This window comes from Notolabrus celidotus, chromosome 19 (assembly GCF_009762535.1).
Source record: "Notolabrus celidotus isolate fNotCel1 chromosome 19, fNotCel1.pri, whole genome shotgun sequence".
Lineage (NCBI taxonomy): Eukaryota > Metazoa > Chordata > Actinopteri > Labriformes > Labridae > Notolabrus > Notolabrus celidotus.
Window position 1 is genome coordinate 22,342,234 of NC_048290.1, and position 16,903 is coordinate 22,359,136.

A 16,903-nucleotide genomic window follows, 5' to 3' on the forward strand; every position below is an offset into this window, starting at 1 on the left:
TATTTGAGAAACAAGAATATTCATTTTGTTTCTGTTGTATCTACACACATATTTGAAACATTATTGTACTAAAAATATATTATTATTTATGTTCATTTTATCATTTTCCTTGTATTTGTATTTATATCTTATTAATTACTTCTTCCATTAATATTATTTGATATTCTTAATTATTGTGTACAGGAGCAACTTTAGTGACTGAATTCCTCCCTGGGATAAATAAAGTATTTCTGATTCTGATTCTGAATAAGTTGCTTAATTTAATGTTACTCTTGCTCATCTGCACCAGAAGTACTAGTTGGTTAGAGAAATTGCTGGTCATATACAAGCTGTAGTGTCGCCACCCACCACCAGACAGGGCTGTAGCAGGGGACAGGGGAGAAGCCTTGGTTCTGGTAAAAAAAAAAAAAGGAGCACTGCAGTGTGACTTGCTGTTTGAAAAGGAAGGGAATTGATTTTGGTTTAAGGGGTGCATCTTTTACATCATTTTCTTTTTGAATAGAAGAGGTAAATCCTGGGTTTGGTTATGAGGAGCACTGCTCTGTGACTTTTTGAGGGATAAAAAGACCTTTGTTTTGGTGAAGAGGTGTGCTGCTTTATGACATGGTGTTGGAGAAAAGACAGAGTTGTATTTTTGTGGAGCGCTGCTTATGTTAAGAGAAGAGAGAAGCTACACACGAATTGAACCTTACAAAAGTGGACTAAGTGTCTCTCAGCCACAGGACTGGAAATAATCTGTGTTACTGTAGTGAGAGGCTGATATCATGTATGAATTGTTGGGCACCATAGAATATCTATAAAAATGTATAGAAAAATGACTACATAGTAAAGTATTGCAACCAATATACAATACCAATATGTGCAAACATGCAATATAGTTTTGATGTGAAATGAAACTATTGTGGAAATTGAACTTAAAGTTTGGAGAATGTTAGGACTGTTTAAAATAAGTCAAAATGATTGAATACAAAAACAGTAAATGACAACTACACTTGAATGGCAAAAGTGAAATCAATCGTATTGTAAACATGGAGTTGTAAATATCGATAATAACAATTGTGGACAGGATTAAGGATGTCATTTTGAATAACTAAAATGCTCATTGTTATTAGAAAGAACTGAATTACTGATACACCCATCTGTAATATCTATATTGTCTAATTATTAATTGTTCAAATGGTTTGACACAGTGAGTTAGTTACCGTAGTTCTTAGAAAAGGAAGCCCTTAACGCAGAAACATACCGGACAGATGTTTTCCTCGTGTGCTCGCTGTTGTACCGCCAGGTGTCAGCATCGAGTCACTCTCGCATTCACGCATGCTCACTTCCAACAGAACTTCACATAACGGAGTGCTGACGTCAGATGTCAACACCAAGCAAACGTCTCTGTATCGACCAATCAGCTTCAAGGCAGCCAGAGTCTTGTAAAGATGGCGGCCGTGAGACACAGAGGAGTGAAAACTGGACGTTTTACCGCTAAGAAACACCGCTGGTTCAGACACCACAGACATTGACACGACAGCGAGACTGAAGGTTAATCGACCCTTTTGTCTGCCTCAGTGCGCAGTTTGCTGCTGTATGGCGTCGGTGTGAGGCTGGCTGCTTTTATCTTCGAGTTGGACTGACGATATTAGCTTCAAGTTGGAAAGCCAATGCTAACCCAGGGCTAGCTGTGGAGCTCTACTGGCTGCTGGGATCTTTCTACACGGCATTCATGGATTGTAGCCTGGCCAGTGTTCATGCTGGGCTTCATGTGCTTATATAAAGTTTGTATTTTGACCATAACAGCGCCAATGACTCCCTTGGTTTAAAAACAGACTTGTTGTGGAGGAATAAGGGGCTCTCACGACCTGGCATTGCGACACTGTTTGGATTGTGGAGTTGGAGTGAGTTTGCCGTCATGTATTTTCTAACCGGCTGGCCCCGAAGGCTGCTTTGTCCGCTGAGGAGTGAAGAGGAGCCCTTCCACATCCAGCCCAGCTCCCAGAGGTTTTACTTCGCTGTGCTTTCAGAGACACAGCTCAGCATCTGGTTCAGTCGGGTAAGTTCAGCACAGGAGGAGCTGCAGCTTCGCTTCTTGAACTCAGCTGTTTGGAGAAAAACAATGCGTGCAAGTGCTACCCTCATTTAAGCTAGCATGTTATTACTTACTATTAGTTGTGTCTCTGAATGCAGCTGCTTGCATTTGATGTGAGTTTTAAATATGCATTAATATTATTGCTGATCTATCTGACTGTTCATAAATAAGTATGTAAAGTTTAATCCATAAAAATAAGCAGCAAGGGTTTCATTAGTGATGAGCAACCAGACTGTATATGTGATGAGCAAGGTGCAGACTGTATCAGAGATGACAGGTGGCATTTCTAGTCGTCATAACAGAATATCCGCATACGTGTGCATTTCACGACGGCATTCCGACACATTATGTCATTAAATTGTACCTGAGCGTTGTTTCAGGTGTGTGGTCCCTCCCATCCACCGCCTCATTCATGACAAAGGCTTTGTAGCTTCTCACCGTCACAGACACCGGAAATCAAACTTGGCTGATGAATGTGTTATTATGTCATACAAAGGGCTGATTACACCTTTACACCAGGCCACCTGGATAAAGCTGGATTAGTTGGGTTAAATGGGCACGCTAGTACTCATGTTGAATTGTTCTGTTAAATGTATCCTCGAACGACTCCAGTCCTTAGCTTTAATGCTTAAATTATTTAAAGTACGGGATTTCTATTTAAGTTTAAAACAGCACTCATAAACACATGTTGATGTAAATGCATTCAAGCAGCAGCTCAGCATAAACTCTGGAGCTGCAGAATAACATAATCAGAGTAAACAACCATGTCAGCACATCATTTGATCCCCTTATTTATATATATATATATATATATATATATATATATATATATATATATATATATATATATATATATGGTCTTTGTTTACTTTTTAAAAATTATTAATTCTGTTTTTCATAAAGAATAAGGAACACTCTTTCCTTTTATTACTAGCTGAAAGTATTTATCAGGAGGATGTAGATGTTCAATTTAAGGGTAGTGACTTAACAAAAATTGTATTTTTTGTTTAGTGGATAAGACAAGATAAGATGTGCTTTATTGATCCCTCATTGGGGGGAATTATTTTGTTCCAGCAACTTACAACACGGGACAGGGGAATACAACAGTTGTACTTGCATAGTTAAAAAATATAATAATAATAGTAATAATAATAATGATGATGATGATAATAATAATAATAACAACAATAATAATGATAATATTAGTAATGATAAAGGTAAAAATGAAATAAAATAAATAATGTAAATATCACAGATATATACACACTATGTGCACTTCTACCTTATGAATAGATAGTAAGGTAAGTTATTGCACAGATACAATTGCACCAGGTTTAAAAACATACACAATATGAAAAACACAATGGGATCCAGGAAAGGTTGTGACGTTTGTCCCATGGCTCTACCTGCCCTGTTCTCTCCTACACATGCCTTGGCTGCCCCAAAACAATGGCTGTTTTCGAAATCGCCTACTAGATACTACCTACTAATGTAGTATGTAGTACATACTACATTAGTAGGTAGTATGTAGTAATACTATTCTGTTAGATCTGTTTTGCAGGATGCTGAATTAGTTTCTGGTTTTGGAAAAAGCGGAACTAAATAACGGCCAAGCGGAAAGCGAAACTGCTTCTTTAGCATCCATTTATGATTTACAAAGTTAAGAAGTGGTATATATGGAATTTAATAATTTCACAGCACCTTAAAAGTGAGAAGAAAAAAGAAAAAGCGGAACATTAGTGCTGTGAATTGTGGGAAACGCAAAGAAGACTGGTCTGATGCATATTGAGACATTTTCCCGAATCAGTAAAACATCCAGGTAGTTTTGGCATACTGCAGATTTTGCTGTTGTTCACATACTACATACTAGATTTATGCCATTCAGTATGTACTAGTAGTATAGTAGGTGATTTCGAAAACAGCCAACATGTCTGCACCTATTTAGGCAATCTTTCAGTTTCCCATCTAACAATGGGTGGAAATGAAGGCATGTTGTTCATTCTATATACAGTCAATGGGGTATATTGACTGTAAACTGACCCTGCTGTAAAGTGTAAACTCACCCTGGCATTGAAACGACTTGTAAGACAGTGGAAGCTACCACAAAGGAGACCCTGTTTCCACCACAGTCTACATTTCACCCACAGAGAAAACATGTTGTAAATAATGTTGGCCAAATGGCTCCTAAAATGTGTGGTAAATCCCCACTCAGCTGTGTTAGCAGTGCCAGCACAAGCAGCTGCTGTAGAAGAAAAGTCCATAGCATTTCCAAGTATAGTCCTGTAGTGTGAACACTCAGCTGCATACCATTGTCCTCATTTGTTTACATTCATCAGATTTAGCCGAGCTGATAAGAAGCTATTTGATTTGATAACCTGCGGTGGAGGGCATTGTGTATGGCAGTCTGGGTTCCTCACAACTTGTATATTTATGAAGTAGTAGCAACAATGGATCAGGGTCACTGTTGATTTCCTGAGGCCCTGACAGGATGTGACAATATTTTCCTTCCTTTCTTTCTGAAGAACTTCGCCCGCCGTGAGTATCAATGAGGCGCTCAGGAAAAACATTGTGTCAGGAATGTCGATTGGGCAATTCTTCCGTCTTGACATGCACCTTTCACATCTGCTGGATCCATTATGTCAACTCTCCTTGGGATCTAGCTCAAGTCCTCAGATTAGAATGTAGTGGCACGTTTGGTTTCCACAGTGAATATTCCAAAACTGCAGATTCATCCACCATGTTTCATTTCATAGCATAACATTTCATAAGCAGGTGTGTGGGTTTTTTTACACGGCAAACTCATTTTTTACCCGCCATTGGCGCTTGGCAGGCGTTAATTTTACGCCCTGTGACAATGTATCTGTCAGTTTCCTTCTCTCTGTTGTTCCCAGCCACCACATCTACTCCCTCTAATCCCATCACTCCTCGACCTTAACCAGTGCACCCTGAGCCTTTGCGGTTCATCCAAGGCGCTATCACCTAATCCGTGTAACACAGTATCTTAATCATGTAGCCGTTTAGTTCTGTCACCGTTTCACAGCTGTATTGGTGAAGGGGAGCAGCTCTAGGTGTAGAGATAGAGTTTGTTGGTACAGCGATGCAGTAGTGGCACCATAGTTGGCTCTTTGTGTAACTGTGAAAACTGGCAGCCTTGTGTGTGCACTTAGGGTTGCGCTTGCTGGTGGTTGTGGGTGTAATCCTTTATGTCCCCCGGGATTTCCTCAGTTACACAAACTAACTGGGCGCTGTTGTGGAGGTGGAAATGCAGGAGAGACTTTAACTTGACTCATTACTACAAGACTGCAAACTGCTCAGTTTCTGCTCAGTATACATAATGTACACCGGTTGTGTATTTGCATGGCTGTGTGAAGCAGTGAAGGACTTTTCTATTATATCTTAAAAGGGGCAAGGTTTTGAATAAATGATTGACAGAATCAACCCTATCAAGCAACAGTATTCATTTTTCTCTAAAGAGATCAGGTGTGATGTGTTTGTGTTGCACTGATTCAAACATATACTTTATTTCTGTCAGTGAGTATTGTGTGTAAATCCCTGACTCAATGGTGTAATGTTTTTAAGGAAGGGCAATGACTAGAGAGGCCAAGACAAACTTAGTGAAGGTTAACCGCTGCAGACAAACTGTCAGATTGTTTTATAAAACATAGCTCATAAATATGCAGTGTCAAAAATCTGGTGGAAGTCCTGTGTAAGGCACGTCTCTACTTCCCCTCCTCGCCTAATGTTAGGTTGACCGAGTGTTACGTTGAGTCTGCATTTCCATCATGGCAACTGTTACTCTTTGGCTTCATAATCCTCCTTCAGAAAACAATGGTTGATATCACTTAGACTATGTTATTCTTTAACTTTGAGAACCCATGGTGTGTTTGCTCTGATTGTTCTTTATCATTTCAGCTTCAGATGGTGGAAAGCTTTCTCTTTCAAGCACGGTTTATTAAGATTTCATGCTACGGCAGGGACACTGAGGAACAGAAACCTTAAAACCCTGTCTCTCATTACTGTGAATGGGTACAACGTGTCATGTTGCAAAGCTGGAATTACGCGAGACATTGCCCTGCCCTTTCTACCTGATGATGATTATTTAGTGTACAGTGTCCTAGTTTTTATGCACTGCAAAGACTGTAACGTGCAGCACAGAAAAGAACTAGCTGCCTGACTTCAATAAACACAAATCATTTCTGTTTCTCACTTCCTGTTTCTGTGTCTGGGAAGAAAGAGAATTAAGTAGAGGTCACTAGAACAGTCGCACCACATGCTAAAAAACATGTTTACCAGACACGTTGTGGTTTACATTAAGTGTTAGATTACTTAGGTTTACACTCTGTCTCAGCATCAATTCATCCGGTCTAATAATATCTGCAACCAAATGTTCATTGAGTAAAACTTTGCAGCTTTTAAAACACGAAGATCTGCACAGGATTTCTTCCACCTGTTCAGAGCTCTGGGTTCGACCGTTTGGTTTAGTCAGGTGTTGAGGTTTGCTGCTTCTCTTCATCAGCTGTGTGCACCTGCTTATAGATAAACATACCAATCCTGCACTTTATGTGAGCAGCATTAAAATAAAAGATTGTAACGAACCAGCAGTGATGATTGTTCTTCGATTGAGAGAAATATCCAGTAGAAATATGCAGTGGAAGAGGCAAAGAAGGGTAGCCACCTCGGGCAGAGTTGGTCTGTCTGTCTGAGCTGTGTGGTGTAAACATGAGCCTGAACATGCCTTTGATTCCTGGACTGAAAGATATTTCTCAGGTTAAACAAACCTTGTGATAAAAAACAGCAGTTTGGCAAAAGTCAAGTATCATAACAATCCCATTTTAGCTCTACAGAATTTATCGGCATTGCATCGTTTTTGGCGTTCATGTTTTTAGATACATTTTATGTCAATTTGACTCAAGAAAGAGAATTGGCGTGCTCTCTCAAAACTACACAAAACTACTGGTGCTGACCCAAAATGGGTAATATCATTTTAAAATGTCAGTACTTGCAATTAAGTTGACAACTTTCAATGTCAATAATCTGACAGCAGCAAAAAAGAGACATAAATCGTTTCATCCCAAGGCTTTCTCCAGTGTCACACTAACTGGGTGGGTGTGTCCATTTATCACAATGATCCTGGTGACACAAAAAACCCGCCTGTTGCAAAAATTATACAAAATGAGACCAAGTAACATATACTTAAGAATCAGGGGAAAAAATAGAATACAGTTGTTTAAAATAAATTAAAAAAAGAATAAAAATACACAATTAAACTAAATAAGATACACAAAATGTACACAAAAAATACAAGAAACACAGTGACAATCTCTCCACTGTGCGGTGAGAAAATTGATTGCCAAAACACAAAATTACAGAAAAGAGGAGAAAGGAAACTCATTGGACGGGCCTGCAGCCCAAATTAAATGTGACCCACATTCTTTAATGTGAGACTAAACCACATGGAATTGTCAGATGATCCCTAAACGTTTGAGCTGTGCTGTCTTTTTTCATAGCTGGGTTATTAAGATGTTTATACATATTTAAATGTATCTTCATATTCTTCTCAGACTGTCAGATCAAAGTATGTTCATATTCTCTCCCTTGTGTGTATCGCTTTTGATTATCATGTAGCACTCTGAAATCTGTGACCTGAAGGAAGAGCTCATTTTCCCTTCTGTATCTCTTTTCTCCTCACAGCCCAGTGTGTTGATAGTCAGCTACATCGAGTCTGAAAAGGCAGCCACCCAGTTTGGCTTCTACCAGAAGGCAGAATGGAACCAGACGACTCCATGGTAGCTGTGGCGGTAAGTACACCACTCCTCCATCTGATGTCAGATTTGCAGTTTTACTGATGATGACCATCTTGTTGATTGTGTTGAACCCCTGAAGTACATAAATTAGTGGTGAGTTAATAAATTTGAGGATTAAAATGATATGTTAGTTAAGGAGTTCTCGGGCTCAGGCTTGGCCTAGAGGTTGAGTCGTTCAAATATAGTGGGCAGCCAGGGGTTCGATTCCAGCATAAGTTCCCCTTCCCCGAATGTCATTCCCCTGCATTCTCCCAGTTTGCGGCTCTATTCACTTTCCTACCCTCTCCATATAAAAGTGTTAAAGCCTAAGAAATGGAAAGACAGTAGTTCTGAGCTGGTAGGTCTTAAGGCTGATTTATACTTCTGTGTTGAATCGACAGCGTAGCTTACGTCAGAGGTCAACGTAGCTCCCGTAACTACACAGAGGCCTATGCAAGTAGCTGACGTGCATTTCCCCGCATTCACAGCACTTCAAAAATCCCCACTCAGAGAGACCACACTGCCCTCAAGCGTTTTGGCTGAGAATTGCTGCACGTTGCGGACACATCGACGCACATGTCCGTGTCAGACCTGCTGCCAAGGTGCAACGTAGACCTATAAATCAAGTTTTAGAACCAATTCTAGGTTGTGGGCGTGTGCCTGAATAAAATTGTGACAAAATGTCTTGCTGTGCATCTATATGGATTCAAAGAAAATCAAAGAAAAGGTTTAGACTAGGTTGCCGATTATACTTGGGTAGCTGAAAATATACTTGGGCGGGGTATCCTATCACCCAGGTATCATCTTTATGTAGGAACCATGAGCATTCATTTTTTCTCAATGCATATAATCATAGATGAACCTTCCACGTTTCTGTCACTCCTCTTTCTACAGTATTGGATATAAATTCCTTTGTTGTCTATAGCTGTGTGAAAGTTTCCCCTCTGTAGGCAGAAGTTGTTTTAGTGGTATAGTTATATATTATCTGGATCTTTCCATTAAATACAACCACAGAAGCTTCCTTTGTGCTGGGGTGTATCATATTGCAAAGAGCACGACAAATGTTGGAAAGAGAAAAAAATGAAAGTGTGGCTGCACTCCTCTAAACAGCAGAGTTTGCCCTATTTTAGCTGAGCTCAAGATACGAGGCAGGTATTCCAGTGGCAATGAGAGCGGAACTAAAATATACTCCCTGGGCTCCCTGCGTTGTGGTGCACCTTCACTTTCAATCACACACATCACACGTAACAGAGAGCAGGTAGTGTCTCATGTGTGCGGTTAAAACCTTTGACTAATTACACATGGCATCTTTGACTCACGGCAGGAATTCAGGTGTTTCAGAATATATGCACATACATGTGTGACGCCTGAGGCTTCTCTCTCTGATGTGGACGCTCATCTCTGTAGGTGTGGATCTTGCAGAGGTCTGCATGCAGCTGCAGGCGTAAAGCTGCTGGAATGCAGCGGCCACTTACAGAGGAGTCGAAGCTCTGCATGTGGTGCTTTAGGCAAATCCTGGAGTATTTCAAAGTGTAATTGTGGCTGTTTAGGATAATACCAGCTGGGGTTCAGCGATGGGCTCCTCCAGGCATGAGAAAACGCGGAGCATTAAGAACGACCTGGTGTTGAAACTGTGACAGACAAGCTAATAGACAGAACTTAACTTGGGGAGGCTCAACAGGCCGCCGGTAAAAGGAAATGACAGGCGGTGCTCATGTCTGATTAAATTCCACAGAAGACAAAGAGGATTATGTAAACGGTTCTTCTGAATAACTCACATTTACCAACAAATTACTTATCTGATGTATTGTTTTCTTGTCTCTGCTGATTACTTTTGTTTCTGTGTCTTTGTGGAAAATCAACTCAAAATGAGACTGTGATTCTCCGTGAAACAGATTGTTGTTGTCAGGCTTATTGATCACAAAGGACAACATGTGATTACATCAGGCAGAGGCAGCCAGATGACTTGTTTTGGTCTTGAAAATTGTCAATTTGTGATCATCAGTCATCTTTGTTTTTGATTCTGGGAGCAGATTTCTCAGTCTGAAAAGATGCAGATACCTCTGCTCTTTCAGGAAATGTAGATGGCCTAATCTTTCTGTGTGTTCCGCAAAATTAATACAACTTTGGCATGGTGCTCAGCCAGCATCTGTGTTTTTTCTTTTACTTCTCTTTAAATAATCATGAACTTCTGTGTTCGCCCCTCCAGGACTTTCCTTCCTTTTTTCATATCCCTGCCTTGGGTTAACTCTCGAGAACAACCCACCAACCGAAAAAAAAAATTATGCAAATGATCAACCCACAAAGCAGAAAAGACGTGATTTTAAAAATTCATGCTCATTACCATGGTGATGTGAAATGGCTGCGTTCTCGCCAGCATGTTTCTGTATGGAAGCCCACACAAGCTCGCTGGATTTAATCTAGGCAGAGCTTCCTCACACTGACACAGATCATCAAATCCTTCTCACTGCACTTTTTCAGCTAAATCTATCATGCATGAAAATATGAAACATGACATTTAGATAGTGCTGTTTATAGTTACTGATATTAAATATACATTAGTGTGATGTGAATGATCATCTTTTTGTCAGCCCTTCACATGGGCCATGGTTTGTCTTTTTACAACACAAGAATAAATGAAGTGTAATTTTTCGACATGAGAAAGCATCAGCGGTTGTTTTTGAAACCTCAAAGCACACTGTTTGCCTTAAGGCGCACAGTGGATCATTTCTGAGTTTACTGTGTTGTTCTTATCTATGTTTAGGATGTAAACCACTCTAATCAAGTAAAATCCCTGCTGATGAGCCCTGTCTGTGCTTAACTAATGTCTGGATACATACTGGTGAGTTTGGAGAACGAACAGAAGGACGCTGCATCTGCTGTGTCAAACTTGTGAAGCAGCGCTGGAGTCTGAGCAGTTGTAGTGGAATCAGGCTGTTTATCTTTGAAAACGATGTAAATAACACACAGCTTTAAAAAGGAGAACGAAGCAATTGGCAGACTTAAATCAGCTGGTGTGTTGTGCTTAGATTTGACGCCTTTGCTGATGGAGAGTGTTTATAGTGAGGATTATTGTCTAGTATCAGAGATCATCCAAGAAGAAAACCCACTTCTGATGCTACAGCAAAAAGCACAACAACCCAGCTTAAAGGTCCGATCCCATCCTCACAGCTTCTATTCTTGTTACCATTACGCTGTGAAGGAAGTCTCCTTGAGTAAGCTCACACAAGGCCAGCCCCCAGTTAGCAGATGACTCAATCAGCTTCCAAAGGCCACGTGACCGTCAACACACAGAGTGACCCCTGAGACCCTGAGCGAGAGCACACAGCACCAAAACAAACCGCTCACAGTGAATTGATTCATTGGCATCATTAGCTCCCACTGTGCTGCTTTGTGTTTGTGCTTGCCTCCATGTGTACATGTGTGTTTACTGAGAGCAGCCTGTAGTTTAAAAGGAACCCCACTTAATAAGACGCATTGACCTCATCGGATTACATTGTTATATTTCACTTGCGTGATTGACGTCTGTTGAGCCTTTTTCAATAACCTGAGCGCGGGGTAAGTGAGGAAGACATTAATGAGGAAGTAAAGGCTTTAAGAGGGTAAGAAGACTCTGTGTTTATTTGCATATTAAGCCTGAAAGTGTCATGCCATCTCGAGTGATTACTGCTGACGCATTTGGAGATGCATGATCCAGCCAGGTGTGAACAGCTGTGCTTAGAGCTGCTCACTCCTGATTGGATCAGCCAGAACACTCTGTTACTACCAGTCATCAACCCCTCACCCATCCTCCTGTTTCAGCTCGATTCTCGCCTCCTCACCTCTCTGATTGTTCCCATTTTGATCCACATCGAAAGCAACCTCCTTGTTATTGCCTCCTCACATACACTGCGCTCACATTATTGCAAAAGGCTCTCCAGATGTCACCCACATCTGGAGGAGGGAGCCTCTTGTAAAAGTGACGGACTCTCTGGAGGTTTTTGCAGCACAAAAACAACAGTAAAAACCATAACAGTGATTTCTGAGGCAAGCTGCGGAGAGTATAAATCAGAGAAACTCAGCTCAACATGAATCAATCAATCAATCAATCAGACTTAATTATAAAGCGCTTTTCATAGAATGACTTTGTATACAAAGGGCTGTACAATGACAATAACAATGAATAGAATTAATTAAAAAAAAAACCATTTTTTAAAAGCTCCCCCCGATCCTGATCCTAATCCCAACCCTAGCCCCAGCCCGACCCCAAAACCCACATCCTAAAGTTAAGAACACTATATATGCAAAAATAAATAAATAAATAATAAATAATAATAATAAAATAAATAATAATAATAATATTATATAATAAATAAATGAAATAAGAATAAAAAGAAGTTGCTGAACAAAGTGTGGAAACATGATATCTGATATCATGATAACTTAATGAGGAAACACTGGAGGTAAAATAAGATTTGAAAACTCAGCACAGGAAGTGAAACATACCAAAATTAAATAAATTACTAAGATAATAAAACACTCAAATATTAAACCAGTAAAAGAAACTAAGATTCTATACTTAAAAAACCTAAATGAGTAAAAAAATAAAGTAAGGGGAATTAAACTGTTAAGAATAAAACTCAGTTGAAAGCGAGACTAAAAAGGTAGATCTTGAGTTTCCATTTAATAAGTGTGTGCTCTGTTCAGCCCTCGGATCTTCATAACATCATCCTTCCACCTACGCCTTGGCAGTGAATTTTCCAGCCCTAACTTCTAGTGTACATTTTGCTGGGGTCTGGCAGGAAAAGGTCTGGATAAAGTCAGGGTGAAAAATTGTGGCTTTCTGTGTTCCGCCTGCCCGGATAAAGTCAGGAATGTTTTTGGTGTTTTGTGTTTCGACCATGTTGAAAGGGTTTATAGTGGGAGAATCTATCCCCTGTTGGATGCTGGGGATAGTCTTGCAGGCACACAAAAAAAGCATATTCCAAGCTCTCGAAGACATTTTCATACATAAACTTAAAGACTTACCTTTAACTACTTTATCTTAATACAGGGACTTGAATAATTGCTGCAGCCAATTGATTCACCAAATACCTGTCCTCAGCAGCTAATCGTGCTCGTCTCTCAGAGCACTGTGAGGATCATGCAGTCAAGGACACAACAGGCTGGTTAGGAGTCAGTATGGCAGACATCAGTGTATGTTGGTCCCAAAACACTGCCTCTTGTCCTTGAAGCAAATCTGCTGAACATGCTGTATAGGTGATCTAGGGGCAACAAAACACATACACACAAGCAGAAGTGGGAAAAATGTTTTGGTTTGAAATGCTTTAAATGCCTGTTTATGTAAGCTTAAAAAGACACCATAACACACTCAATTAAAAAATGTAAGCATAACACCCCCCTTGTCCTGTCCATTGCTGCCCCTGCCCCTCTTCTCTGAGTATTTCCCCTCGTCCCTAATTCTTCCAGCATTCAAAGCACACCATGAATGAATGCTGCGAATGTGTCTGGGAAAACAGTTAAGTCAGGATCCCTCCCAGCCAGGTCAACCCAGCCAAACACAACAGGAGCAGGTGGAGGAGTTAAAAATACCAGGGTGCTCTCGATCTCATCGCTTCCTGAGCTCCACAAACGCAGGGTTTGATTCGGAGTTGTGAATAGTGGAGTGTAAAGGAAGGTGATGTGGGAGAATTTGCTTTGCCATGTGCCCTGTGTGGGTAAAGGAAATGTGTTTGAACAGATCTTTGTGTGGCAAAATTTGGATTAGCTACAACAGGCGCACATTGTGTAATTTGCTACAGAAATTCCTCTTTGATGCTAAATGATCCAGCTTCTATGCTGCATCCTTAAGTCAATTAACTCCACCTGAATCCCTGATTTAATCAAAACCAAAATGTCCTTTGAGAGGAGGCTTTTTTTTCTGTTGTTTCAGCTCTTTTCTTTTCAACGTTTGCATTTCTTTACAAATAGAAAATCAATAAATAGAGATCAAGCAACTCGTGAGATTTGAGACAGCCTTTCCTTCCCTGAGGACTTGAGTCTGGTATTCAAAATGTTTTATGCAGTTTTTAAAACACAAATTAAGTCTAACATACAGGCCTTAAGAAGACTAGTTCAAAATGAAGTGTAATATTTACAAAAACCTAAAACCAACTCGAGTTAGTCCTCCACACAGAGGAGATGCTGCAGAAGAAGCCTGTTATTGTAATATTTTTCTCACGCACACAGAAGGGCAGGATGACATTTTCACATTGAGATCTAAAAATGCAAATTGTCCATAGGCAATGTGACATCTTGACTAACATGTCACATTTCCATAACATTTCTCACCGTCATTAGCATATTGTAGATTAATTATAGAGCCGGCAGACTGTGAGCAGTCAGGCAGTGGAAGGCCACATTACCCAAGCAGAGGTCCTCCTCTCTTTAACTACCAGCTGTTTCCCAGATGTTTGGCTGCTCACACACCTGCAGACCTCGAGGCTAACGTAATCACCCTCCTAAACCATGGCTAGGTCTATCTTTAGCTGTGTGTGTGTGTGTGTGTGTGTGTGTGTGTGGTGTGTGTGTGTGTGTGTGTGTGTGTGTGTGTGTGGTGTGTGTGTGTGTGTGTGTGTGTGTGTGTGTGTGTGTGTGTGTGTGTGTGTGTGTGTGTGTGTGTGTGTGTGGCAGAGAGTGTATTGGACAGAAAGAGCAAACAACAAAGAAAGAGGCATGGACGTTTTTGTGTGTGGCAGGAGTCGAGAAAGGATGACATTCCTGAAGCAGGGGAAATACTTATTCGCATGTAACTTTGTGTGTGTGTGTGTGTGTGTGTGTGTGCTTGCGTGCGCGTGCGCCTGTGTGTTTTGGGATCTCTCTGAGGCCAAACTGTTCCCTCTCTGTTTTTAGACTCTCACTAGCTGTTCTTAGGAAAGACCTTCCACCACAGACCTTTTCTTGACAGAATATTTGGTGCAGCTCTCTATGGCACACACATAATCCCACTTGCATGCAGGTACATATCATGAGATTATGCAAATAGGTACACTGGAGGTTAGAGTAAGCACTTAGCTTTCGTTCAGCAGGAGAAATATTTAAAATAAGATGCAGACTCAGGAAAATGCTCAGTCAACATTCTCTGCAGCACTCTGTGTTTCTGCAATAAATTCACTTGAGTCCTAATCGTATCTCTGATGCACACACAAAAACACAAACACACAAACAAAAACAAACACACACACACACATCCAGGACACAATGACAGCAGCATAAACTGGCTTTGCAACCATAAGTCCTTTAGACTGCTTGATAGAGGTGTTTACTTTAACTTTTTACTGTATTGTTGCTATACTGGATTAGGTGTTCTTTTTCTGTGTGTTCTCCTTGGTTAAACAGAGCTTGTGCATCCCGTCCTGTTAGAGACGCACAGTCATGTTACACGACAGGGTGATATTGTTGAAAATATTTTAATATTCTGTTAATACGGATAAATATAGAAATAGTTGTTGAAAAAATCATTTTTGATCATCATTATTTAATAACTGTTGCTGAGCACATGAACGACTAATAGAAATAGAGTCATAAGCCTCTTTCACATGTGCACTGCTGAAAAATTCAGAAAAATCAACCCCTGACATTTTAAGGAGTTGCTCTTTTACACAGCTCTTAAAGCTAGAGACTTTCAGGAGTGGGGAGTGTTGCCTCAGGAGATGCTGCAAGAGAAGAAGTGTTTATAACCTATCCAAGTTGGCTTACAAAGCGACAGTCTTCCACTATGATGATGGTTTTTCCATATATTACTGCAATGCGTTATTGAATGTACTCCCAGTGCTAACAGAAGAGTGGAAAAGAACATTCTGGCGGGCAGGAAGGACTTGAAGGCAGTCACATGAGGTGTTGATGTTTTTATTTATCCTGTGATATCCGTTGCCCCTACGGTTTTGCAATGGTGGCATAATAAAAACGCCCTAACCCCTGCCCGCTCGCTTCAAAGGGTTTTCCTGACCATTACCATGGACTGTGTAGAACATGGATGTGGTGTCTGTGATGCCACCCATTGTTTTTTTTAGTCTTTTTGAAGACCAAAGATGGAAGGAGGCATATTGGAATGAATCACCCTGACTTTTGGTCAACCTTGAAAAAGGCAAAGAGGTGGAGCTGAGACGGGCATTTAGCCTTCTGGTAAACCGCTACAACACTGCCACCTGTCAGTCAACTCAGCCATGCCCTAGTAGTGTAAACGTATGCATAACCCCAAGACTCAAAATTATATCAATGGGTGTGCTATAAAAACATTGACCCCTGCACGTCTGTACAACTAAAGATATAAGATAAATGGACCAAAACCATTTCGCACTTGGCCTTTTACATTTTGAGTATTTAACATGGGACCTTACGGGGTTTCTGTGGCATTTAGAGCCAGCCTCAAGTGGTCACTGGAGGAACTGTAGTTTTTTTTTAGCATAACCACAATGGCTTCATCTTTCAAACAACAAAGATTCCCGTTTGACCATTACTTGCATTCACACATTAGTTCATGAAAATGTCATGCGGAAAGGACCCAGTTGCGAAATGAAGAGATGGCAGAAACTAGACAGGGCGGCTGTGGCTCAGTGGGTAGAGTAGGTCATCTATCATTCGGAAGGTTGGCGGTTCGATCGGAGCTTCGCCCGCCAAATGCCGAAGTGTCCTTGAGCAAGACACTGAACCCCAAATTGCTCCCACTGTTGTTCAGTGGTGTGTGAATGTGTACGAATGACATTAGCTATTAATGATGGTCCCTTACTATAGCAACCTCTACCATCAGTGAAGGAATGGGTGAATACGACGAGTAGTGTGTAAAAGCGCATTGAGTGGTCAGAAAGACTAGAAAAGTACAAGTCCATTCACCATTTACCATACCAAAAAACAATATTTAAAGCAGTAACTCACTACAGAAAATAATATTATACAATGAAATGTCATCACACTTCTAAGGAAACCGAACAAACTCAAGTGGTAGTTGGATAGTATGTTCGAGGCTATACTCTCTTACTGTTCTGCCTCTATTTGAGTCTCATAACTTCCTCTCATTTCATGCTTT

General features: G+C 40.5%; 1 protein-coding gene across 1 annotated transcript in view; it reads left to right on the top strand.

Moving 5' to 3' along the window:
* Positions 1-1,374: 1,374 nt before the first annotated feature.
* The window catches only part of ric1 (RIC1 homolog, RAB6A GEF complex partner 1), a 40,100-nt gene continuing 24,571 nt past the window's right edge, over positions 1,375-16,903 (top strand). Inside the window, 3 exon segments of the mRNA XM_034709068.1 lie at positions 1,375-2,041; positions 7,769-7,844; positions 7,847-7,875. Of these exon segments, the coding sequence (XP_034564959.1) occupies positions 1,901-2,041; positions 7,769-7,844; positions 7,847-7,875 (246 nt within the window). The 5' untranslated portion in view covers positions 1,375-1,900.